We start from the raw sequence: 27,128 nt of genomic DNA, 5'->3' as shown, positions 1-27,128 counted from the left end.
CTACTCGACCCATTATTTTTTTCACCAACCTATGCCGACCCGCTAATGAAATGGAAATACTAGTCCCAACTTGATATAAAACAAAACGCGCTAACTGGTCAAAACCACTTTTTAGAACTCGATTTCAACCCGATCCAATTTAACCGATTACCAAACTAACCCGAACGATTTTAGCACCAAACCGAGTATAAACCGAACCGATATGAATCGAACTAGCATTAACCCGGGTAAACCCGCCCCTGAACCGACCCATTTTAAAATAATCCGTTCATGACCCGAACCGATATGAACCCGGACCGACGTTGACCCGGTAAAACCGCCCCTGAACCGATCCGTTTCAAACCGGTCAGATCATGACCCGAACCGTTTATAAACCGAACGGGCATTGACCCGGGTAAACCCGCCCCTGAACCGACCTGTTTCAAACCGACCCGATTATTAACCGAACCGTTTAAAAACCGAACCGGCATTGACCCGAGTAAATCCGCCCCTGAAGCAACCCGTTTCTAACCGATTTGATTATGACCCGAACTGTTTATAAACCGAACCGTTTATGACCCGAACCGAATTTAAATCGTACAAAAATAAACCGAAACCGAACCGACCTGTGACTAATCAAAACCGAACTGAACCGACCCGCCGTCTAAATGAAACCGTTTTAACCCGAACTGTTTCAAACCGAAACCGTTTCAAACTGAGGTCAAACCGAACTGCCAGACCGAAGTCCCACCCCTAGGAGAAAGTAATAAAATATGGAGGTAGTGGGGTAGTTGAGAAAATAAAAAATTGTAAAAAGCAAAAATAGTGGAAGAATAGGAGGAGAGAGAGTATTATGTTAGGCCCACTAAGTGTGAGAAATGAATTAAATATTATAAAAGCTTTCCAAAAAAGGATATGGAGCAAGTATTTAAAAACGGTCGGAAAAGGAAAATGGAACAAGTATTTTAAAATGGAGGGAGTATTAACTAACTATCTAAGCTAATATTCCAATAGTATACTCCAATACTTGTTGCAATGTTGCTGCTTTATTGTTCTGAAACTGATATTCGTATTTACAGAGTGATACCATCAGAGCTCCCAGTTTCATCCTCATCACCTTCATCGCTGTAGGTTGTTAGGTATGCTTCATCTTCTTCCTCCTACAGAATACCAGTCAGTTAAAAGAAAGATGAACTAACATCTAAAGAACAAGAAAATGAGAAATACTAGGATTTGACCTCATCTTCTGTGGAATACGCAGCATCTAATCTATCATAAAACTCTTCTTTTTGGTGTTCCTCATCCATGACATTCATGTGTTCCTAATATAGTTTAGTCAAGGGAAGTCCAGTTAGGAGTAGAAAAAGATGAAATAGTGGAACAGTTCATACAAGCTGTAATATAGAATATGATACGGAGTAATTGCTTAAAAAGCCTTACGATTTCAGATTTCAGTTTCTCTGCATTCCGCCGCAACTGTGCAATATGCTTCAAAAGAGCCTGTATGTAACAGTAATGGTAATGGATTAATTATAAAAGACTAAGTATTGACAGACAAAAGGTAATCTGATGAAGATGCCCTTCCTCAAAAAAAAAAAAAAAAAAAAAAAAAAGGTACTATGATGAAGACAACTCTCCCCAGAAAAAATAATCTTATGAAATGAAATGAGAGAAAATAGAAAAGAATTCAAGCAGTTAAATTTAAATTACAAAAAAAAATTAATATAAAAATCTCATTTTTTTTTCTTATTTTCTTTATCGTTATTTGAAGCACAATCACTGCACAAAAATGCCAGGCAAACGCAGTTTTACAAATAAATATCAGAATCTCAAACCCAGTTTCTCAAAATTGTGCAAAGAAAATGGCGTCACAATAGCATTTTTAGATTGCTGCAGCAGGGACCTATGTTACCCGCACTCAATGACAAGGATCCTATGGCAGAGAACTAAGAGTCAACCCATCTTTTGCAAATATAAGACTGAGAATCCATACAAAGGATACAGGCTTTTGGTTAAAGATTTACAAAATTTGAAACAAGTTTAAATACTCCGTATTTACTAGCTGGAGTATAGATAATAAGTTGGTAAAAGAAAAAGGTACAAACTGTTAACATGCAATCATGTGCTTGTATAGCTTATTGAACAGGATATTAGAAACGGGGAACGGAGAAAAGGATGGGTCTTGCAGAAGTACAAAAAATGAGTACAATGGAAGAAGATAACATCATACTATATCGAGCTGGGTTAGTCTAGTCCTGGGCCAACTCAGTTACAGAGTCAGGCCTGTCTAACCTAGTTGTCCAAGGATTGACTCCAGACTAGACCAAGCCAGGCCAGCTGAGCCAGTTATAAAGTAAATAATCCCACACAAGACCTGCAAGGTTGACCTCTTTGAGCAATTGAACACACATATTATTGTAGTATAACAACCACGAACCTTCAGAAAGTCACCTACTCAGCTAGTAAATGTACAACTGCTACTTCACGAGTCAAAGAAATATTAACTACCAATAAGAATATATTGAGATCCAGGTCCTCTAATTAGGCTTCTTTAAAGGAATCAAATGAGACATTCCATATAACTACATCTCCATTCTATTTAGTACTATCAGTTAGAAAATAATTTAAATACTTTCTCTGTTCTTATTAAGTTTACACATTACTTTTATCAAATTTTCTAATGCAAAAGTTCAATTGCTAATATCTTCAATTAAAAAGTATATACGTTGAAAATATATATTGATAAGAAAATAAAAAAGATCCCAAACGACTGTATTTTCTTAGCTAAATCATGAAAGCAAGTCAAAGTAGAGACTGTGAATAGTGTCAAACGTCAAAATCTGTCAACTAAAAAAGAACGGAGGAAGTATGTAAAATCACACAAATCTAAACTTGGCACTAGTCATCAGAATCCAAAAGCGTGGAGCTACTAGTTCCAAATTCCAACCAGTAAAAATTTCAAGTGACATCACTAGCTCCAACCTCTAATAAGTAACTTATTGCAGAAAAATACCTCACGCCTTTGCAGCTCAATAGAACGTGCTAAAGCCTTCCTCTTAGTCAAGAGGTTCTTCGGCCTCAATGTAGGAGGACGCTTATACTCTTTTCCTCGGAATACTATGATAGCATAGCCTTTGGAGACTTTGTCAACTGAAACCAAGATGCCCCCACTCTCAGCTTCAAGTGCTAAAGCAATGTTTTTAACTTCTTCAAAATTCTTTGCCTTCAAAATGATCTTAACTAGCTCACGGTATTTCCAATGCAAATGCATGTTCTCAACTGTACCATCAAAAACTCCACGCCTACCTGAAACAGTAAATTTACAAAGCTGTATCAGTTAATATCTCTAGATAAAAAAAAATAAAAAAAATCTCAAGATCAAGAATGTACAAAGTTCAGTAATTTGTCATACCAAGAAGTAAAAACGCTTTCATTCTCAAACCAAGCTTTCTAAACATAAATCTCTCTTCATCAGTAATACTCCCAGAATCCATCTGTTGATCTGTTGGTTTCAAGAATTCCTCCACTTTTGACAAAGTTTTTTCAGCTTTCATCAGCTTCCGTTCAGCCTAGCAGAAAATTTAAGAGCTTTATGTCATGGAAGCACGCACAATTATACACTACATGTAAGATATTGCTCCGACCAAAGAACATGGTCATGAAATGAAATGTGAGTTAGCGAGTAAAAAAAAAAAATTCATTAATAACTTACAGAGATACAACTGGGTGAGGACACATTCAAAAGAAAAAAATTCTCAGGCATCAGGAATAATTACACTATGCATGAAACATTCTTTATTGACCTCAACTATCCAAATGCCCAATTATATCTCAATCAAACATATACAATATTCCCTATTGATTCCTTGCTTCCTTAGATTGAAGAATATGAAGACTCTCCTTCTAATACCTTTAAACACACTTTACTTCTCTATTGTTAATTTATTATTTTTCAGACAAAAAAGATGGGTAGGACCAGCAGAGAGCAACCCCCCCCCCCCTCTAAAAAAACAGGGACAAAAATTCCACTTCACTTCCTTTGGGAGCAAAACATTCTATGCAACAAACCTCTCTGTGGATCCTAACCCACACGAGGCTCCTAAACTATTATATTCAGCATAATTTCATTAATTATAAAGGATTTAATTAAATCTGTTTTGTCTTTCAAAACTTGAGCAGGGTTTATACCCCATTTCTAGAATGTTTTGAGAAGAAACCAGCTGGAAAGCTTAGAGAAGAGAAGAAATCAGATTGGCTATGGTTGAGGTGTATCAGCAACATTTGAAATGCATCTTGGTAGTGAGTAGAAGTTTATGCATATTCATAAAATCTTCACTTAGGTGCATGTTGTGGGATTCTGCTTGTACTTTCAGAAACATCTCTGAGGTATAAAGCAACAATCGTACTAAACAAAGGCATATTACATGAAGGATATTTCTATTCAAAAGCCTGAAAACCCTGGTTGATTGTATAAAATGTAGGTGATATATGGTGTGCAAAAAGACATGTTATTGTATTAAAAGTCTATTACTGTGGCATTTTAACTACTCTATATGTGACATTTGTATTAGATGCATGAAATCTTTACATGAGAGCCTGAAAAAAATTTAAATAATTGTTGATAGACTTGATACTATAATCAAGTAGGAAAAAAACACATCATGTAAAAAATTCTTATAGAACTATTTCCAGATTCATTTCTTTAGTTGTGGACAACGCTTCCTCCCACAAGGAAGAATTTTCAACTGCTAAGTACTTCTAAAGGAGCAAAACACCCCATGAGTCTGTTTGATGTGTCTCATATAGTACTTCCCTAAATAATATTCTCTAATTCTTTGGTATTTGATTGAATCTGAAAGCCCGAAAGGGCTACTTGATCACTCTTGAACTCTTAATTATTTTATTCTTCAAGGGAGATTGATCTTCTTTATAAGAAAGAAAACTAATTGTGTAGGCACGGCACATGCACCCTTGCATGAAAGAGTGTGTCACTAACAAGAGCGGAAGAGAAAGAAAATTCACTTGAAGTTATTGCCTTTCTCTTCCACCACATCAAAAGAAAGTTTAGGAACTTACAAAAGCAAGCTTCCCTTCTAGCTTCCTGACAAGTTTGGCATGCCTCATTACTTCTGCTTGTCTCAGCACCTTTTCTGCCTCGTGACCATCAAGTCTCTTCCCCCACTTAGTATTAGCATCCAAAGTTTCAGAGAGTGTACCAGCAGCTCCATAATGTTCTCCAGTTCCAACAGAAGGTATAAATGAGCCTGAGGCTCTAGTTCGTGCCAGTTCCTCTTCATCCTGAAGGTCCTTCGCCAATCTCTCCCTTTCTAGTAAAGCTTCAGTGACATCTGATGATAAAAAGTCCTTGCCCCTGTAAAAAACCATGAAATCCTTGTTTCTGGAAAGCATTACTCCCCCAGTCAACCTCTGCAATATATTTTAAGACAATGTAAAACAACAGCTTGGTAAAATTGGACAGCGCTTGGGACAATATCAAACTGCTGAACTATTAATGACATTGATTCAATAATCCTGGAGAGACTCCAATTTAGATCAAGAGGAATTGCTTATCAACAATATTTTATGCAGTGAAATTAATAATTTTAAATAATAAGAAATAGAGCACAGCAATCAACATCCATTAGCTTACCTTGATCTCCTCAGCCATTTTCTCACTTGTAGTAAGCTGAACACCACGCTTCAGCGCTACCTTTGCAATGGAACTTCTTTCCCATAACTTAACGATGGCGGCTGCCAAACCTTTCAGTTGCCTACTTCTGCCTGAAGACAACCTCAATACACAGTTAGCAAAAATCTAAGAAGCTTCAAGAAAGTAAGTAGAAGAGCTAGCATACCTAAAGCAAAATGAGGGGGAAGTGTTCTAGCAATCCTTCTTAACGATGTAGACTCTTTCACTCCAAGAGTACGTCTGAATCCATACGGGAGCAATCTAAATGGTGGCTGGTAGCCAGGAACTACATTTGGGAGCAAATCAGCATCAACAGGCAATGGGTTATCACCTGGCCAGTCCGCATATCTAGGCCCAAGGTCAGATAACAACTTGTCTATTTCGTCCTCGTACTTCATATTAGTTAAAGATTCAGAATCTTTTTTATCAACATCATTTCTGTGGAGGCCCTCTTCAGGAGAACGTTTACTGTCATAAGAATCATCTTGTGAAGGTTTTGTAAGATTTTGATCAAGCAACAATCGGCCAGAAACCTGAGTTCCATGGTTCTTAGATGTGCGCCCAGAGACTTCATAGCTCACTCCTCGATATAGAGATACAGATGTCCCTGACCTCCAAATAACAAGACCACCAGTTTTCCTCTGGATTGAAAATGAAGAATAATACCAATAAACGTACAGGAAACTAAAAGGTTACAAGCCATATATACAAGAAGTTCAACAAAAATGCAATGACATGAGAACCCAAATAAGAAGTCACACCATTTTATATAAGAAGAGATAAGACACTACACTTAATGTATTTAGATAGTAATGAACAATCAATATAAATTTCCAGTCTCATGGAAGTAAATAAACTTTCTTTCATAGCTCTACAGGTTCAGCAAATAAGAAGAGCTAATAGGAAGGGAGAAAGTTTTAATAGCTAAGGAGAAATCTTGGGTGCTCCAGACTTACAAAGGATAAAGAGGTTTGTGCTTGTAGACATGAGTCATGACAAACAGAATCTTGGATGTTTTACTCTCATATTGAAGGACTACAAACAACAGCCTCTTGTGATCATAAACATGCACCACAAGCAGTGTTTGAAAAAGCGCGCCTAGGCACTGAGGCGCAAGGCGATAGGGGGTAAGCGCTTTTTTGGTCTGGGCGAGGAGATTTTGATAAGGTGCACCTGAGGCGCCCGAGGCGCACCTGAAGCATAATTCTGCCAATTTTTTTCAATTATTTATATAGTGCGCCTTACTTCAACGAGGCGCGCCTAAGGCGCTGCATATACCTTATCGCCTCAGCGCGCCTTGAGCTTTTTTATACATTGACTACAACTCAACAAGTTTCAGGACAAGCTAAGCATGAGCACAAAAGTAGTGACATCGCTGGAATGAGCCAACATCCCTGATCTGTCCACCCTATCAGCTTTTCATACTATTTCTCTTTCTCTTTTAATTGTAATTTAAACTAGTGACTAGGTTAGTAGGTTTCACATATATTGCTGTTATAACATGAATCCTGTACTATAAGAAGGTCTTGAACTCTTGATATAAATTTGGAAGAATATAGTCTGTAAGAACAGAAATCACTGATAAAGTTTAACTGTCCCCTTCACCCCATGAGATCTATAGGGTATCTGTGAGATTTACTTCATTTTTTCAAACATTAAATTGAAGTGATTGTCAGAATAAGGGTAAGGATGGTTGAATTGAAAAGGTAATTTTAATCAAAAGTAACTGAATTTTCATCTCCTTCAACAATAGGCTCAAGTATCAATTATCAGTGGCCATATAGTGGATACTAGTAAGAGGGGGAGGGGGGGGGGGGGTATAAGGCTAACTTGATACATTGACAATTTGTTTTTACTTATTCCAATGATAACTGATTACTAACCAAGTATCACACTATCACTTAAATAGTCATTAAATTTCAATGAAGTTCAGTGACTATGTAGATGATAACTTGATAAGTGAGTTAATAACTTATTGAGTTCATGGGAGTTGACATGTAAAATCTGTACCATAAACAAAATACTTTGTACGGGAATTTTATAGGACTTCTATTCCTTTAAACTATATGCTTCATGTTCATTCAACGACGAGATCATTTGTGAAGACTCTTGAGCTATTTACACATCGGCATATGATATGAAACTAAATTGTTTCTCTTCAGAAATGACTAAGAGTTGGCAAGTAAAACCTTACCAAAGATATGTCTTATAGTGATTTTAAGTCCTATAATGCTTATTCAGCACAGCAACATTTACTAAGATATTCAATATATTTGCAAACTGACAAATGAAACACTAAAACAGATGATAATGTATACGGTATACCTATGTATGGACTATCTTGATTTTTAAGAATGTGGAGTATCTCAAACAATCTATAAGAAAAACATTTAAACAAGGATATGATTAATTGGTTATTACACCCGAGGTATACACTGACAAATGCTTAGACAAGTAGATGAAAATTATGACCATTTCAAAGATTTCCAGTAATGAACCTTCTGCAATCAAGTATAAATGTGTTTACATCTCAAGTACTGATGGTTATTCTGGTGCAATACATAGATTTATGAGGGAAAAATCATGACCAAGTGAAAGTGTAGCCTCATGGCAGTGCCTCTTTTGTGTCTCATCATTTTCCTCATAATGGTCTAAAGGTCCCCTAAATAGGCACAACAATCTATCACCACAAAGATACAAAAAAGGGCAGCTTAGCACTTACTTCATATATATTATGTTTGATTTTGACAACATTCAGCTAAGCAGAGAGACAGCAACCAAAATTAAGTTGCAAGGCAATAAATACCAGTAAAAGTAAAAGAGATAAAAAATCATAAGATGCAAACCTCAAGAATCTCATGCATACGTTTCATATTTAGTGCAGGAGGGCCCTCTACTTTCAATCTCACTATTTCTGCGGATTTCCACTTCTCATGTATTCGATCAACCACTGCTTGTGTAACGCCTCCACCACCTATCTTCACTTTTTGCTTCGTGTTTAAAGTCAATTGCATTAACCTCCTTCTCTCAGACTCTGGTAGAGTAAGCTCAGCCATATAAGTCCTGCTTCTCTTTATGACTGAATTAGCTTCCTCAGGTTTTGCAGCAGGTTTCTCCCATGGAAATCGTACATCGTCCTCATTGTCAAAACCTTGCTCTATCCCTAATGAGAAATTCTCAGAAAACCCACCATGTGTATTAGGGAGCATTCCTTCTTCTGCATAGAATATATCCTCAACTGACCCTTTCTCAATCATCCTTTCTTGGTTATCATCATTTTCATTGGCATCATCCATATAGCCAAACTGTTTCAATTTTTTTACTATCCTGTCCATAGTACTACCACTGGTGGCATGGGTACTAGATGAGTCACTACTAGAACTAAACGAATTCAACATATTATCCCTGCTTCTATAGTTCAATGCAAGTTGGGGTGATTTGGGAGAATTTCTTTGGCGGGTTTCCTTCCACTTCTCTAACCAAGCACTTGATGATTTTTCATCACTATTTGACTGAGAAAATGATGTTTGGCTGGAATTCTCATCAGTTTTATTTGACCTGGAAAAGGATGTTTGACTAGGGGATCCCTGATTTTCATATCTTCTAAGCAGAAAACTCGATTTCTTTGGTAAGTCCTGCTCATTGATTGAACATGACCGAATAAAATTCTGAGTTGAGTAATAACTGTGTCTACCAAAAGTACTAGAGTAATTGTACCTAAGTAGTGGCATAGGAACGTTTTGAAACTTGGAGAACGAGCTCTGGAACGAGTCAATAAAACTTGTAGAGCAGAGGTGACAACTCTGAACCACAGACATCCTATCTTGAGCGCAGAAACAATCTAGCAAATTTAATAAAAGGTCAATAGAAATACAAAAATGCTAATATACAAAATTAAAACTTAATTCATCTTTGACTCTTTGACACCAACCATGATAATTGTGAAACACTATAAAAAGGAATAAAATAAAGGTTAGTGTAACCAAATTAATCACCTAGAGCAACAAGAATGCCAAGTTGATGAAATGTTCAGAAATTTAGGGCCTTAGGTTTAAGGTATATAGGAAGCCTAGTTCACCAACTCATTACAAAGTATTTTCTAAACCATTGTGATTCGCAAAATTATATATATAGTTTGCCATCAATAAATTCTAACTTTTAATACACTCAAAATATGATTATGACTCCCATGTAATCTATCATGGAAAAATTACAAACAAAAAACCAAACATAGAGGAATAGCTTAATTCAAACATATATATACAAAATTACAATGTAATAAAGATGAAGGAATAGCTTCTCAAGGTATCTATCAATACACGGCTTCGGTGTCCTTCATTTTTTTCACTCTCACTAGACCTTAAAAACCTAATATCAATCAAAAACCTCAACAATATTGGACCAAAATTGGTTCTTGACTTCATCAAAAGGATAAAATCAACATAACAATGAACTCAAATTATGAAAAACTGAAATGCTTCCTAATAACAATTTGAGTCGAAAAAATGGGTGCAGATTAAACCCGCAATTGTTTCCCAAATTCCATTACATAGCACTGCAACACTACTTAGTGGTTAAATACAATTAAAATACAGATAAAAACATTAAAAAGCAAAAACCCCAAAAGGAATTACATGATTTACATACAAATTAATGGGTCATATTCAATTTAAACTCTTAAATTACAGATAGAAACAAACACAAATAACGATATAATTCAGATAAATTAACCAAGAAAAGCTTAAATTAATAAACATTGAAAAGGGTAAACGAGAGAAAGAAAAATACCTTACTGAAGAGAATGAGCTCAATGGGGCTAACCCCACTTTTGAGGAACAAGAAATGGCAAAAATTGCAGAAGAAATTCAACAGAAATGGTGGATTTGACTGTAAGAGGATGAGATGATGTTCTGGGAAGTAGAACAACCGTTTTTTTTTTTTTTTTTTTTTTTTGAAGGTAATTGCGAATTGCTGTGTCACTGTGTGAGCTGATTTCATTAAGATTTTTTTTTTTTTTTAATATTTGAGATTAACATTTCAAGTTCATCTCCACTCACAATTTCTCGCATTGATTTCTGTGTCACTTTATTATTTTACTTTTATTATGAGTGAGCCCTACTTATCTCAGAGATTAACAATCTAATTTATCTTATATTTCCTAAAAAGAAGTTAGTAGAGTTTTTTATTTTTTATTATAATTTTTTCCTAAAAAGAAGTTAGAAGAGTTTTTTATTTTTTATTATAATTTTTTTTTAATTTTTAACAAATGAATTAATTGTGCTAAAAATAAAAAGTAAAGAAAAATGTATCCTATATTTGTTTAATAATAATTTACATTTTTTTTTTCTTGTGGTATGGAGATAGTTGTGAGTAAATAATTTTGTACAAAGTATAAGACATGATTACCTTAATTTTATTGAAAAATCGTCAATTTGAGGGCAAATTTTAACACTTTTTATGAAAAATTTTAATGAGTTTGATTGTATTTTAATGTGTAAAAAGTTAAAAACTAATGAATACATGCTATGAAGGCTAATATATTAATCTAATACTCTATTATTAGTGTTTTTAAGGGTAAAATTTATGTTATGAAAATGGTAATTTTTGTAGCATATAAGGATAACTTTAATACTCGTAACTTTTAAGGTATCTCTAATTTGTCTTACAATAACTTGATGAAAATTTATCTTAATCAAGAATTTGTGGTGAGTCTAATAATATAAACGAGGTTTAATCTCAAGTATTAAATTTCACCCTAAAATTTAAGTTTGAGATGTTTTATTAACATCCACTTTTGTTTAAAAAATTAAAATAACCTATTTAAATCAATTTTGTACAACTTTTTTTCACTTCTTGTTTTATGTAATCGAGAATATTTCAAATTCAAATAAGTTTACAACTAGAATCAGCTGCATAGAAAGCACCATTTGCACACGATCAATATAATATACGGATGTAAGATAAATTCGATAATCCATTCCCATACTTTATTATAAGCTGAAAAATAGTTCATGCATGTTCTTTATTGGCTGTAAGAAAAATATCCACATTGGTCTATCTTGAATAGAGATTATCCAATCTGACAACCCAACTCATCATGACATGGGAGCCAAAATTAATTAAAATACTAATAAACTAAAAATGATACTAAAATCTTAGACTAATCAAGACAAGGCCAGTGAAGATCAATATGTATCTATCAAGATAATGCTAAATTAGGCAAATTAAATCTCATCACTAAAATTTAGAAAAGTCCATTAATATTTAATGGTTACCATAAATTCCCATGAACCTGGTACAGAATTTTATAATTTATTGTGTCACTGTATTTGGACACACTTTGGCATTATATACAACAAACCCCAGTTCTTTTTTGTATTTATACTCCCATGTTATTTCAGTGATCCGATAAAATCAAAGACATTTACTTACTCTTCTAATCAAATTAATCATCTTTTCTTGGTGGGTTTTTTTTGTTCTTTTGATTTTTAGATTGAAAATTGTCAATTTCCCAGTTTTTTTCTTTTCTAATCAATCTTTGTTTTGGGTGAATTTTGCAGAAAAATGGCTGGTGTTGATGTAGAAGTGATTATGCATGGAGAATTAGAGAAGAAGGTGGATAGTAATGGGGGAAAAGCTTGCTGCCATGGCAAAGGCCCAGGTTATGCTAGTCCTTTGGAAGCCATGGCTGGGCCCAAAGAATCTCTGCTTTATGTTACTTGTGTATATACTGGTAAAACCCTTGCACCCAAAAAACCCAAAAAAGATTCAATCTTTACTGTTTATTAGTCTGCTTTTTTACCTTTAATTCTTAGATAATCGTGCAATCCTATACTTCATTGATAATCATGCAATCATTTTTGTTGATTGATATATTGAAGTTCTTATTTTCAAAAAATTCAATCTTTACTGTTTATAGATAATCATGAAATTTTTTACTTCAAAGATAATCATGCAATCATTTTTGTTGATAGATATTTTGAAGTTCTTATTTTGCATGCAACAGAAAAAAAAAAGGGATTTTTTTTTTGGTGAGTGGTGATGATTGATTAAGGTTGGGAAATGATGAACTGAATTAATGTATGAAGGTTTTTTTTTTTTTTTTTTTTTTTTTTTTGGAAAGCAATTGATGTATGAATTTGATGCAGGGGAGTGTTTGAATTTTAGTGTGTCTCTGAGATGTGTTTTGATGGGAATTGTGAATTTTTAATGTTTGCATTGTGAAATTTTAATTTGGTGCCTATTTTTTTAGATAATTTAAATCCCTTTTTTTGCATGTTATGAAAAAAAGGGATTTTATTTTTGCTATTTGTGAATGTTAATGATTGATTAAAGGCTGGGAATTAGTAAACTGAATTGTTGTATGAATACAATACAGGGGAGTGTTTGAATTTTAGTGTTGTCTATGAGATGGGTTTTGATGACAATTGTGAAATTTTAATTTGGTTCATCATTTTATCTTCCAAAACGCCTCAATAACCTAAGATCTAAGGAACATAGATATAAATAGTGTTGGAAATGACACTCATCAGGGCCATTTTCTGATGATTGTGTCTCAAAGATGGACAAGGTGAACAAGTATAAACAAATTGGTAAACCTTAGGATTAACAAATCAAGATCCTTTGATGACTTATTATGATGAAAATCTTGTACGAGATAGTCTCACATTATCACCTAAGACTTGCTCTTATTAAGTGGGGAATTACAGCTATCAGCTATGAAGATTTTTTTTTATTGTGTAGTTGATTAGCCAAATTAGCAATCTGCTTCAATTACGAAATGTGAATTTCATGCTAAAATAAAGTCCTTGCTAAGTGTAGAGATTAGGCAATGTCACAAATTTCTATAACTATTTCCTGAATGTGAGTTCATTTGCTGCTTTATTTTGTGTAGAATCCAATTTGGTCTTGTAACATGTCCTGGTATCTGCAGGAACTGGGAGAGAGAAGCCTGACTACCTAGCCACAGTTGATGTGAATCCTAACTCTCCTACTTATTCAAAAGTTATCCATCGATTGTTTGTTCCTCATTTGGGGGATGAGTTGCATCATTCAGGGTGGAATTCCTGCAGCTCTTGCCATGGAGACTCATCCGCTGACAGACGTTTTCTCGTGCTTCCCTCTTTAATGTAAGGCTTGTTACTCATATATTCCTCAATTTCATCATGTTGTCAATTGGAAAATTTAGCTTTTGGTATTATAGCCACCATTCAAAATATCAGAAGCTATTATAGTATTATGTAACCATCTGTCAGAATAATCGATGCTACCTTCTGTTTTATCCAGTGGATTTGCTGGACAAGAGCCTCCTTAGTAATATTGATGTCATGTACTTGTGCTAATAATGTTACTCTCCGTGATTGATTTTTTACTTCATGTATTGAAGTTTCGGATACTGATGGTCTGATTATGTAAATCGGTTAAGAAGATTGACTCTTGTGCTAAAGTAACATTTGATCTAAATTTTCAAGTGAAGGGCGCATATGGGTTAATCAGATTTAACTATAAAATGTTGGCTTGTTTGATGAGATCTCTCTTCATCTCTTGCTTTGTTATTACAGATCAGGAAGAGTTTACATTGTAGATACAAAGAATCCAAAGGCTCCCTCACTGCACAAAGCTGTTGAGCCTGAAGATATCTTGGCGAAGACTGGATTAGCTTACCCCCACACTTCTCATTGCCTTGCCTCTGGTGACATCCTAATCTCATGCCTTGGTGGCGGCGATGGGAAAGCTGATGGAAATGGGTTTCTCCTACTTGACAATGAATTTAATGTAAAAGGAAGGTAAAACGAAATTGCTATTTTATTCTCTGCTACTGCATGATGCACCTATGTAGCTTTCAATACCATATTCCATCATACACGGTCATCATAATGACTTCTAGTACTTTATGTTACTTCTGTTTTATGCACTTGCTAACTTGGTCTCTTCATTACACCTAAATATTGGTATAGGTCAGTGGTATACTTGACAATCAATCATGGTTATAGATACTCCATTCATGCAAACTTTTGCAATTATGTCGAGTCTGATGTTGGGGCACTTACCCTGGTTTTAATATTAATTGTTTGTTTGCTCTGGCAGATGATCTTGAGTAAATTTTAGTTGCTTAAATCTTCTCCTTGATGGATTTTCATTATTGTAGGTGGGAAAAGCCAGGGCATAGTCCAACCTTTGGCTATGATTTCTGGTACCAACCCCGGCATAAGACAATGATAAGCTCATCATGGGGAGCCCCTTTGGCTTTTTCTAAAGGTTTTAACCCTCAGCACGTGTCTGAGGGCCTATATGGAAGACACCTATTTGTATATAGCTGGCCTGACGGTGAATTGAAACAGACATTGGACCTCGGCAATACTGGACTTCTACCCTTGGAGGTGGGTTGAGACTTGAGAAGAAGAAAAAACTATTGTGAAATTCTTGTTGAATTAATGGAGTGCTTCTTTGCTTATGTGTGTCCTGTAAATATACAGATACGGTTCCTTCACGACCCTTCTAAAGATACTGGTTTTGTTGGGAGTGCATTATCAAGTAATATGATTCGATTTTTCAAGAACCCAGATGGATCTTGGAGCCATGAGGTATGCATACATGTTTCCCGCCTAATTGCAGACCTTTGACTTCTCTCTGTTTTATTTTACAGTTCCTTCAGCTAAACAGGTCTGCATGTTTCGCTTTTCAGGTTGCAGCATCTGTTAAGTCAATACAGGTGCAAAACTGGGTTCTACCTGAGATGCCTGGGTTGATAACTGACTTTTTAATCTCCCTAGATGACCGGTTTATATACTTCTCGAACTGGCTTCATGGTGATATTCGACAGTATAACATTGAGGATCCCAAAAACCCTGTTTTGACTGGCCAAGTGTGGGTTGGAGGTCTTATTCGGAAAGGAAGTCCTGTTACAGCAGTTGCTGAAGATGGTTCAACTTATCAGGTTGATGTTCCAGAAGTTCAGGTAATATCTTTGTGTAATCTTAGGTCCTTATGCTTGAATCAGGCTAACAACAGACAATATACCATGGAGTCTTAGGTCTTTAAACTTACCTATTTGTACTGCTGGCTTAATATTGCTTGAATTAGTTCTGAGTTCTGACAAATTTTAGTGCTTCTGTTTCATATTGTTCATCTCATTTAGAGCCTTTTGATGAGGCAAAATTGTTCAAAATGGGAAGAATGATATATAGGACTTGAAGGTCTTGAACTATCTGAACAACTTGGATTAGTCCCATACTCCTATGAATTGAAGTGACTTAGGCAGACATACTACGCTTGATTTAGGTTAGATTTGTGATTGTGCAGGTCCTGAAGCTTGTATTAAGCTGATGGAGTACTACCCTTGAACAAATCTGTGACTTCTCATGTTATAATGACATTTTATTTCAAGCCCTTTAGATCTTATTGCCTTAAAACCAAAAGCTTACTGTTCTATATTTTGCAGGGCAAGAGACTGAGAGGCGGGCCTCAGATGATACAGTTAAGTTTAGATGGGAAGCGTCTTTATGTGACCAATTCCCTCTTTAGCACATGGGACAATCAATTCTATCCTGAACTAAAGGAACAAGGATCTCACATGTTGCAAATAGACGTTGACACTGAGAAAGGCGGCCTTGCTATAAATCCCAACTTCTTCGTAGATTTTGGCTTGGAACCTGATGGTCCTTCCCTTGCCCATGAAATGAGATACCCCGGTGGTGACTGCACTTCAGATATATGGGTTTGAGCAGATAAACTGCTCAGCAAATAAGAGTTCATGTTGAATAAATTTAGCTACTATCTGAATTATGCTGCAGATAGTTCTGTTGTAATGTGGGATTGACATTAGATTAGATATTAATGTTAAAACTTATTTTTATTTGTTAAAGCTATTGAAATGCTGGTTTTAAATGTTTCCATTGTAATAATTTTATGTACATGTATTATGTTTTCCTTGTGAGAGAAAAGTCGTCGTTAAAGAGCACCATGCGCATGATGCTCCAAATGAATATGCACTAAATTGAACAAAACATATCCGTGGCCAATGTCAAGTATGTGGTGATCCCAGGTGTAGGATATAATTTGCCGTAAAGAAGTTGATCATACACACGCTTACTAAACTTACACGCCATTATAAGAAGAAAAAAGACCGAATTATATTAGCACACAAGAGTTTTAGCCTTTAAGGAATGGCATATTGGCATCTTATCCTCTTATCACATCCAGCACTGGATGTGAGTTGACACCAGTAGTATCAGTTCTTGATGATTACTGTGATTAATGGTGTAATTACGAACAAATTTGCCAGGAACTGATAAGCCTATTGTCGAATTTAAAGAATAAAAAGCTGATAATTGACAAAAGGCCATGAATACAGCTCTGTAAGAAGCCAATTGCTTCCAAGTATATTTTTATTGCTAGCAGTTTTCATAACTGTATTATACCAGTGACTTAACAGGGCAGAACTACAGGTTTATACAGTATGTTAAAATGGGTTTTAACCATTTTTTTGCCTGATTTATTATAGATTCTATAAGAGATTGCATGACAGCATGAGTGACCAGTTTTATACCACGCCTTTCTTCTCGTAGAGGGTCACAAAAGACAATGATGTAGACAAGATGAGATACTAAGTCTAGATGACCTAAACTCGGAAATTTGGAAGTGTTTTTTTTTTTTTTTTTTTTCTTTTTTTAAAATGGCAACTACTCTTGGTCAACATCATTTATACATGTTGACATGATGACCTTAGTTGACCTAAACTCTTGGTTATTTTCTTGAATTGACCACAAAATTAAAAGACTAACATATTTAACATTATCAACCATCCTACTAGTGTCCTAGGAATATATTCAGTGCGCTATGACAATGACCACTGCCCACAATTTTCTGTAAACTTTTGCTTGGATCATGCCTATTTAAGAGAATGATGATAATAATATCACTTCTCATTTTAAAATACAAATCAAAGAAAACAGAATCGTAACAAAATCATAGCTATGTAGTACTATCAAAACTACAGGCCATACACAAACCAAGAGTATGACAGTAGTTCCACTGAGGTGCAGTACAACGAGTAAGACTACGAGCAGTTCCACAATGGCAGACACACGGAAGTTGAGCAAGAGACGATGTTTGCTCAGCAGAAAAACTACATCAGTTTTAATGCTCTGAAGGGAGATCAGGAACAGTCACCCCAGGGAATTCATGGTCCTCTTCAGCCTGCAAACACCTGGCGTCGTGGCCACTCTAAGTGTCACAGGTGCAGGGGTTGATTTACCTACAGGACTGCAGGAGGCCGAAAAATGAGGACTATAGTTATTTTCAGTTTCTTTCATGGCTGTTTTTTTTTTAGCTAGTTTCTATGATAATGCATACTAATGTCATAAATAATACTAAGCCATGTTTCAGAGGATTCTGAAGTACTATAGTACAAGATCTAATAAACACCATATCAATATACTCAAAAACCTATTCATATTTACCTCCATTTCATGCTTTCAAAATATAAAATGTTCAGGAAAATGAGAGGAGTTGGGTATTTGCCTAACTGAAATTTGATTCATAAAGGGCCAATGTTTCAGACCCTTTTGATTACCCAACTTGAGGAAATAGATACACTCTAAATAGAATATTAGGCCTCTACTATGCTACTCGACCTCAAGGACAAATACACAGGCTTCAGGGAAGATCCGAAAGGGGAATATGATTCTTCTTTAGGGATTGGATATGGATTTGTTCAAAGAGGCCAAATGACAAATTCCCTTCGTCCACCAATAATATATCTGCTCTGCAAGATTTCATGACTAAAAATCTTGTAACAAATGTTGGAACACAAATTGTATTGTTTCTAGTTACACCTTGGATGCACCAAGACTATTTTAGTACTCATTTGAACGAGCAAAAAGTAACCACAAATGAGCAAATGAAATGAGCATATCATGCACCCAATATAGCATTGGTTACACCTATTTCTAACTGAGCCTATGTACAAGACATAGATTCTCCAGAATTTTGTGGTGAATTATAATTTGTAGATGGATGAAGTATCATAATTTAAGTTTTCTAAACAACATGTTTTCGATGCCTCTTTATAAAAACTCGTGTAATTAAGAAACAGGTCACTCTATGCAGGCTTTATCACTATGATCAACAAGAGTTTGTTCACATTTGATCCTTAGTTTACTCAAATCAAATCACATGTTCTTATTGCTATTAGAAAAGTTGTGAGATACCCATAATCAATACATTATATCTACATATCCTACTTTGTTGGGGGAATAGATTCAGATTCAGTGTTTCCACAACTTGTAAATATTTTAAGTTCTTATTCAGAATGCAACTAGCTTATTTAAGAGTACATCTTCTCACTTAATAGCAGAAACACCAATCTCTCAGCCGAGTAAATTCACACACAAACCACAAAACAATGAAAGGCTACCGCTATACTGATAGTATGCAACATCATGGAAAGAAGAGCTGGACAAGTGATGAGTCCAGTGACAGCTCCAGTGATGATGACTCCAACGATGATGAACAATCGACAAAACTTCCAATCCCTGCTTATTCCACACGAGCCACGTACATCAGCTATGGAGTACTGAAATATGATAGGGCAGCCAGGGGTAAACCCAAGCCCCGATCCAGAAAATAATCATAGGTGCAAGTACCATTGCAGGAGATGACTCTTCAAGTTTAATTTCTTAACATGTCCTTTTTCTCTAGTCATGAAGCAAATAAAACAAGGCTATGTTGTGTCAGACTCTGAAGTCTGAACTGATGCAATGTGTTGTATACAATTGTTTCATTTTCTCAGTAGAATTTAAGGTGTCCTAGACTTAAGTTTTGTTTAATGGTGTGACGTGTGATTTATCTCATATATGGACTGAGTCAGTTCCTCTGCCCTCTGGTAACTTTAAATGAACTCGCGCTATGTTCCTACCTTGCATTAACTAGAACTCGTAAACTGACATAGCCAAAATAGTCCGAGTCAAACCCAACCACCTGTATTCAATTCTGAAACTAGATAACCTGATTCAAATCTTCCAAACCAAATCAAACAAGGACTAACCTGAATATGGACATGACTAATCGGTTGTATAATCATACACAGCTACACATAATTGATACTGTAATAAACTTTATATGCCCAACACATACCCAAATTAATTGGTTCATCACTCGAGTTTGATCTTTATGGAACTTTATCCGAATTCTCCCTTCTCAACCATGTTAAAAGGACTTCAGTGGTCCAGCGCGACTATTGTGGCCTCATCACTCATCAGCCGTGCCACCCAGAGGCTCAAGCACGGCCCACCTCTACATTTAGCCATCAATAAGAGATTGATAGAAAGGATTTTTCCAAACTTGTTGCATATCTATGCCATGTAGATCAACAAATCTAAGACATGATTTGGTGCTAGTTTACCAAACTTGGGCCCTTATGATATAACACAAGTCAAAACCAATCATTAAGCAGATCATGTTTTCCTCCCTTGGTAGGCAACCATTATGCAAAGCATATCTTAGTGAAAATTATAAATCATATAATTTGACTAAAGTTAATCATTCTGAGCTGCTAAACGTGCAAAAACCAATATGCTTTGTAATTCGAGCAATTAGGTGAAGTGCGGTCCATCAAAGTGCATGCTTAAAGTTGGCTTTCCACTTTGTCACCTTTATAATATAAAGGTGAGTATAACACTTACTTATATAGTGCTCTCTAAGAGGAAATGATGGGAGGCCATAAATAAACAGCTCAAAAGGGAAAAGAAATATGGAATACAAAGCAATGAGGAAACTTACATGCTGCTTGTTTTTTATATTCATCAGTCTTCCGCTCCACGTTCATGGTGCCAGAACGGATACTGATGCATACTTACAGTGTAATGGTTCAATAGGCGAATGCCAACAAGAGAATGAGATGTTGATGATGTCGGAAATAGCTCGGAGGATTCTTGAAGAAAGGAAGTACATCTCGTATGGTGCTTTGAACAGAAATCAACCTGCCTGCGGCGGTCCTAGGGGCCAGGCTTATTCCAGCAATTCTGAATGTCTTGGTCCTGCAGCCAATCCGTATCACAGAGGCTGCTCAAAGTATTATCGCTGTAGATCAGACACTTAGCATTGTAATTGCTTCATATTTGCTGCTACTTGTGTATTTATCACAGAAAGAAAATTTTCTGAAATATATTGGTTATCAGTTGTGCAGTCCATTTTTGCTTTTACTACGGTTTTGCTTGCTTAGACTCAAATGTTAACCATTGCTGTCAAATCAGCTGGTCAAACTGGTTTTGGGTCAGTTATATTTGGTTCAATACAAGATCAATTTTTCAAGATTAAGGCTTCGGTTGTTATTGAAATAGTACATGATCCAATTTCAGGTCACTTTTGGCTCAACTATTTTTCATACATTTCTTACTTAGGGTCAAAATGGTGTTCAAACATAAGATTTTAGGCAGGTCCCAATCAGGTTTTTGAGTCAGGTAAAATCTAGACTTCTCATTTCACTTCAAATATCTGCGTCAGATACTCGTTACTTGTACATGAATTTATGACTCATGGACACTTCATAGTAAGCCAGACTCATGGACACTTCATAGTAAGCCAAACTCATGGAAAATTTTCGCAAGACGGCCTTGGGCATCTACCTGTGTCCTACACTACAATACTAACTGAGAAATTCTCTACCTGTATGATTATTCTGTTCTGGCAAAGAATATAGGTAAAAAAACTGAAGGGGATTTCAGAAACACAGCCCCATTCATCTTATAAAAACTCCAATTCATTAGTTCAAATAGTTCCTGAACATTTGCATTACACTTACATGGCAGGAACAGAAAAAAAGACCCTCCAATAAAACAAACATATCATATGAGGCATACATATCAGCAACATAGATCAAGATTATAGCAAGCTTCAAGTTTGTTTTTGCAGCAAAACCAGAAAGCAACTGCCACAAGGATTAGATCCCACAACGGTCTCTTCTCTAAGCTTTCTCAATAGTTGGTCCCGTCTTTTTGAGGGTTAGTTCCAGCATCAAACTGAAATATTTGAATTGCATGCTCACTTGCAAGATAGTTTCCAAACTTCTCTGAGGTTTGATGAGCCATCAGCCACTTCAGCAATTAAGCTGGCTATCATCATACCTGCAACATCAGTCAGCAACAAATTAAGCCAATTAACCACAGGTCAGAGATGGCAAGCAACAGAATCTCTGCAGTAAACTTCTTGATACTCCGTAGTAAGTTGTGAATAAAAAGCCCAAATCTCCATTTGTCCCATATTATAATGCCCAAATTAGCCATTGTATATCAACAGAACACCTTTCTTTTCAAGTAAAATCTCTCTTCCTATATCTCTCTCTAACTCCAAGCTTTTTCTTACATATTCTTTCTATCCACAGTTCTTAATCTCTATAACATTTCCAAGTAAGCTTAATTATAAAGGACGGAAAAGGTATTAATTAATCCACCAAACAATACTACATGTATAGAAAACATGGAAAAATATACTTCATGAGATTTTTGAATTTTTCTATCGTAGCCAGCATAAATAACCCTCTGTTTATGCCTAATGCATTAATCTCTCAATATTTATGAAAGACAATGTTGAGCATCCTATGGCATGCAACCAAAAAACCTACCATCTTTCTCTGCAATAGATATGAATTGCCTTGATCCTCCACCTACTCCAAAATAATGCTTCTTTGCAGAAAAATAGATAACACCATGCGGACGGCTGACACACTGCAGGAGTAGTACATACTATGTTTAGTCTTGGAAAAAAAAACAATTTTTTTCCAGCAAAATGCAAATACAAAAGAGAAACACTAACAACATACTTTCTTAATAAGATTGTAAAGGCTCTGTAGAGTGGAGATGGAATAAACAGTCTCAGCCATTAAAATCACATCATATCCTGTATTTGGATTGTCATCAGATGATGTGGCATTAATACTGTCTGGGTGAGCATGGGAAAGAATTCGATCAACTTCTCTCCAATCACCAGCAAAATAACGAATTTCACAATTATCAGCAATACTAGTTCCTGACGGCAGATTTGCATTCACGTTTGGAAGAGTGAGACATTTTAAGACCTCTACATTGAAATCCTGAAAATGAATGGAACCTGCACCCTGACACAAGAATAAATTTGAACAGCTGAGCAAATGAGAGGGAGCAGGGAGGGGGACAACGAATGAACAGTTAGCAGTGAGACAGTGACGTGCTCACCTTGAGGGAGGCAAAAATTCCAGGAAGCCCATGGCCACATCCAAGCTACAAACAACAAAGGTTACACTGTTACTAAAAACTTAAAAGGCATGGAATAAAAAAAATTATTAAATGAAAAATCCAGCTGAATTCCATTTTCATTGAAAAACCAATTGAAAAGATAATTCGTTATCTCAACATATCTAGATATCACTTCGAGGCTCGAAGCTATACAATTGTTCACATTGGATAAGGCTAAGGAATCATCAGCACATGCCTACTACCTATAGGCTACAATCAAGGTCAAATCATTACCCATACCATCACGAAGGGCCAAATTCTATGCACCGTTAACAGTCTTAACACATAATGCAAGCCAAACTGACACATGACACCTCAAAGAAGGTCATACATGAGGTTGCTTGCCAAAATCCATGGCACCTCTTTAGGCAAGTGGAAATTTTAGATGGAAATTGGAAAGGAGCATCTTCCCAAGTCCCCCAAGCAATAATCTAGAGTCATGGGTTACCATTGACCATGCGATTATAGATAATAATTAGAGTACAAACGAAGATGATATATGTGAAACCTATATGAAGGCTAGAACTTCCACCCCCAGAGAAAGCCATCCTTGGCATTCTTTGTTTCTCATCAATATAAAATAACAAACAAAAATAATCACCTGAAAATTAAAAGCCCACCTCTAAGACTCGCTTCCCTTCAAATGATAAATCCCCTTTTTGAATCTCTGAATGGAGAGCTTTCACCAAATCAAGCGAGCCTTCCCAGAGTTTAAGACCTCCTGTCCTCCATATAATTTATAATACCAATTGCTAATTAGTAAATAATATAGTAAATCATAATATAAGCGTCACAGGAAAACCAAAAAGTAAATTACTTTGCACACCTTCATATTTCCCAGGAACCAAATCAGAGTTTGGCAATGCAAAAACCTCTCGTGTACTCACCCGACCCTGTAAATTTTTTTAAAAAATGTTCAAACTTTATTGCACATCAAATCAACATGTCAAATTTGGTTTTCTACCCAGCCCCTTCCCCACTTCCCATTCTACAAGTCAAAAGCAATGTAAGGAAAAGAATATGTAAGGCTTTTATTATCCAAGAAAGAAGAAGAAAATATCTTGTCAACAAATGAAATTAAGATACAACTTTTAATCAAAAAATATCATAAACAAATTTAAGTTTTTATGCAAGACCTAAGTACAATCATCTTGGAGCATGTCAATTGTCAAAGGTTAGAGCTTAGACATGTAAGGTTTATAAATAGAATTAATAGAAACAGTTTTCTAAAATAATTTACAAAAAAATTGCATCAGTTTCTAAGTTGATTGATCAAGAGTTCTTTAAATTCTCTGCCATCTTCTTTACATAGGTGATTTAAGTGTCTTTCAAGTTTTCAAACACATTATCGTCACAATGAATCAAACATCAAGAAAAGCTCCTACTCAAACCATTGCTTGAACAAGTTTATTCGAAGACTATCTAACTATTTCTTCCCCTTTTCGCCTACTAGTCCAGTACTAACTACCTTTTAATGTCTCACAATAGCATGTTCTACAAAATTCTTCAACAAAAGTTCATGAAAAGAATGTGTATTGAGTCTATCCTTCTAATCAAAATGTCAAATCACTAGGCTATACATCTTTGTATAGTTCTTAACATTAAGTTTCCAACACTTTCCAGTATCCATTCCGAATGCATAATAAAATCATGTGTCGATCAGTGTTACTAAAGTTTATAAATTTCCACACTCCAATTTCCTCTACAACTTAAACAATTCAGTAAAAACAATTACATAAAATAATGCGTAGTAAATAAAGCTTACCTTAAGCAAAGTAACAACCCCCAAATCAACCTTCTCAACAGTATACTTCACAGAAGTAGATACCTAAATATATCAATACCCAACAAAATTATAAACAAAAAATGCCCATAAAATAGCTAAAAATTCACAAAAAATAAAATTGACAAACCTCAGAAGGGAGTACTTCAACACAAGGGGGAGGAGGAGGAAGAGGGGTTTCTGGGAAATTCAAAAACCCTAATCCTCCATTATTGGGTTTATTCTTGCTCTCATCAGCTGATTGAAAAAGCTGAAACGATCTAACCCCTGTATTCTATTTACAATAAGAAAACAATAGCGATTACAGAAACAATAAAAGACAAAATTTTGAAGATAATTGGTAGGAAAGCTAACCTCGGAATTTGCCGCCATTTTTGCAGTTCACCGGAAAAACCCAGCTGAAATAGAGGATTGTAATGTGTAAGCTATAAAGTCTAAAGCTCTCTCTTTTAGTATGGCTTTAAAAATTATGGGCTAATTGTATTAGAGAGTTATACAGCCCATTGCTATGCTCTAAGTCCAATCCTTTAATTACCTCCATGCGGATATGGATTCGGGTATGAATACGGATTTGGATAGGAGCATACGGTGTAGACGGTTCAATTCAGGTGCATCTTTCAAAGACAGAAATTATTTTAATTATAGATTAAAAAAAACAGTTTAGATGTTATAGAATTATCAATTGTAAGGTATGGGACTTGGCTCCACTTGAGTCTCACATCGGTCATATGAGGGGTTGATGTGGAATTTATATAGAACAATGGACTCTTCTTCCTTTGAGCTAGCTTTTGGGGTGGCTCTCTTATTGTCCTATATCAATGGTATCAGAACCAAGATCAGAGTGGTGGCCCTCGAAGTTGGTGGCCTGGATGAAGTCAGTCGTGACCAAACGTGGTTGTGACCAACTAAGACGTCGGTCCTACAATTTCATCTAGTTAACTAGTTTGTTCGAATATAAATACATGTTATTTTTTATACCAATTGTACGATGTTGAATTCAAAAATTATCTTAATAAAATAACAACTATTTCACTTTTTAATTACTAAAATAATGTATTTCCCTTTTTTTCATTTTCGAAAAACTCAATAATAGTATGTTACATGGTGTTGTCAATTTTATAATACCTTTACTAGTATGATATTTTCAGTGACTTTTATGATTAGATTTTTGGTCCAATTAGTAGGTAAAAAGTTTTTAAGTGACTAAAGTGTTGTACAACCGTCCATTATAAACTCAAAGAATCAAATTCTTCTCAAAAAACTTTATTGCAATTAGTGGATGGAGAGTCGTATCGTGAGAGAATTACTCTATATCCTCGACATTTTATGGAACTATAGCCTAAACGCATTCACGATTGCTTTAGAAGTTTTTACTACAAGGACTCTCTTTAGTAAACTGAAATTGACTTTTTATGATCAACAATTTAAAACTTTGACAACAAATTTATTTATTTATTTTATTTTATTTTATTTTTGGTATGAATCAACTAGTAGATTAATGAATTAAAATATCAAACATACAAGCTATATCCACCATATACGACTTTCATACACAAGTAACATAATCATTTCCAATGTAAATATCCAAATGTAATATGCTTTAATTTTATTATAAATAAATAAATAAATAATTTATCACTACAAACTCTATCTAGATGTTTGCGGCTTGAACTTATTCTTCTTCCACTAAGCCTAGATTCTTATTATTAATTAATATGAGACATGTAACCAAAAATAAGAATCAAGATTTTTGTAATCAAAGAAATAATACTTTAGAGTTTCATTAGCAACTTTGGGAATAAAGTAGTATGGAGGGAATAACACGTAACACCATAAATTATATTCTCAATATGGTCGACTAATCTCATGCACCTACGTATTCATTATAAATATCACACTATAGACAAGTATATCTCCTACACACCACAAAAATTAGATCGAATTTCTTACTCCAAATTACAACCAATTAATAATTATAATTACATTGTGAAATAATATGACATGGGGATGGGGATATGGGCATCAACACACATCACCATGGCAAGGCTCATATGGCTATGGTGGTAACCCATATGGTTATGGAGACTATCATCATGGAGGGCACCATGGTTATGGTCATCATGGTGGTCATCACCATGATTATTATGATCACGATCATCATCACCATCACGGTCATTATGATGATCATCACCACCATGGCCACCATCACCATGGTCATCACGACGGCCATCACCACCATCACCATGGCCACCATCATTATGATGATCATTGTTCATAAAACTCATTATTTATATGAGGTTTTATGTGAGATATATGGCTAAACTTTGTTGTTATGCTTTTGTGAGATGAGTTTCAATTCTATGTACTAGAAGAATAAAGAATGCCCTGTTCTATATTATGTGTAACT

The 27,128-nt window shown here is 35.3% G+C and overlaps 4 protein-coding genes across 5 annotated transcripts; 2 read left to right on the top strand and 2 right to left on the bottom strand.

The window, feature by feature from the left end:
* Positions 1-1,006: 1,006 nt before the first annotated feature.
* LOC110714714 (CRM-domain containing factor CFM3A, chloroplastic/mitochondrial) lies at positions 1,007-10,893 on the bottom strand. Of its 2 annotated transcripts, none has more exons than XM_021893246.1 (10): positions 10,457-10,893; positions 8,515-9,509; positions 5,835-6,309; positions 5,630-5,760; positions 5,056-5,406; positions 3,392-3,548; positions 2,993-3,285; positions 1,420-1,479; positions 1,218-1,301; positions 1,007-1,139 (listed from the first exon to the last, which is right to left on the bottom strand). In XM_021893246.1, the coding sequence occupies exons 2-10, from the start codon at positions 9,484-9,486 to the stop codon at positions 1,053-1,055; spliced, it is 2,610 nt and encodes an 869-aa protein (XP_021748938.1). In that variant the 5' UTR covers positions 9,487-9,509; positions 10,457-10,893; the 3' UTR covers positions 1,007-1,052. The 2 variants fall into 2 exon arrangements, with proteins under 2 accessions (XP_021748938.1, XP_021748939.1); XM_021893247.1 differs by lacking the exon at positions 10,457-10,893 and having other exon boundaries at positions 8,515-9,303; positions 9,386-9,503.
* Positions 10,894-11,954: 1,061 nt separating this feature from the next.
* Positions 11,955-16,599, top strand: LOC110715001 (selenium-binding protein 1-like). The gene is made up of 8 exons (XM_021893566.1): positions 11,955-12,130; positions 12,229-12,401; positions 13,602-13,797; positions 14,230-14,454; positions 14,817-15,048; positions 15,145-15,252; positions 15,354-15,626; positions 16,110-16,599. The coding sequence occupies exons 2-8, from the start codon at positions 12,233-12,235 to the stop codon at positions 16,389-16,391; spliced, it is 1,485 nt and encodes a 494-aa protein (XP_021749258.1). The 5' UTR covers positions 11,955-12,130; positions 12,229-12,232; the 3' UTR covers positions 16,392-16,599.
* A 3,666-nt stretch (positions 16,600-20,265) lies between these two features.
* Positions 20,266-20,980, top strand: LOC110714851 (protein RALF-like 32). Its single transcript, XM_021893400.1, has one exon. The coding sequence runs from the start codon at positions 20,421-20,423 to the stop codon at positions 20,766-20,768; it is 348 nt and encodes a 115-aa protein (XP_021749092.1). The 5' UTR covers positions 20,266-20,420; the 3' UTR covers positions 20,769-20,980.
* Positions 20,981-21,365: 385 nt separating this feature from the next.
* On the bottom strand, positions 21,366-25,205 carry LOC110714849 (histidine protein methyltransferase 1 homolog). Its single transcript, XM_021893399.1, has 9 exons — positions 25,076-25,205; positions 24,852-24,995; positions 24,704-24,766; positions 23,765-23,831; positions 23,559-23,659; positions 22,879-22,923; positions 22,488-22,781; positions 22,290-22,392; positions 21,366-21,792 (listed from the first exon to the last, which is right to left on the bottom strand). The coding sequence occupies exons 1-9, from the start codon at positions 25,091-25,093 to the stop codon at positions 21,710-21,712; spliced, it is 918 nt and encodes a 305-aa protein (XP_021749091.1). The 5' UTR covers positions 25,094-25,205; the 3' UTR covers positions 21,366-21,709.
* Between the last annotated feature and the right edge of the window lie 1,923 nt (positions 25,206-27,128).

Source organism: Chenopodium quinoa, unplaced genomic scaffold (genome assembly GCF_001683475.1).
Source record: "Chenopodium quinoa cultivar QQ74 unplaced genomic scaffold, ASM168347v1, whole genome shotgun sequence".
Lineage (NCBI taxonomy): Eukaryota > Viridiplantae > Streptophyta > Magnoliopsida > Caryophyllales > Amaranthaceae > Chenopodium > Chenopodium quinoa.
Note: the sequence above shows the minus strand (reverse complement) of the source record. Positions and strands in the feature narration are given on the sequence as shown.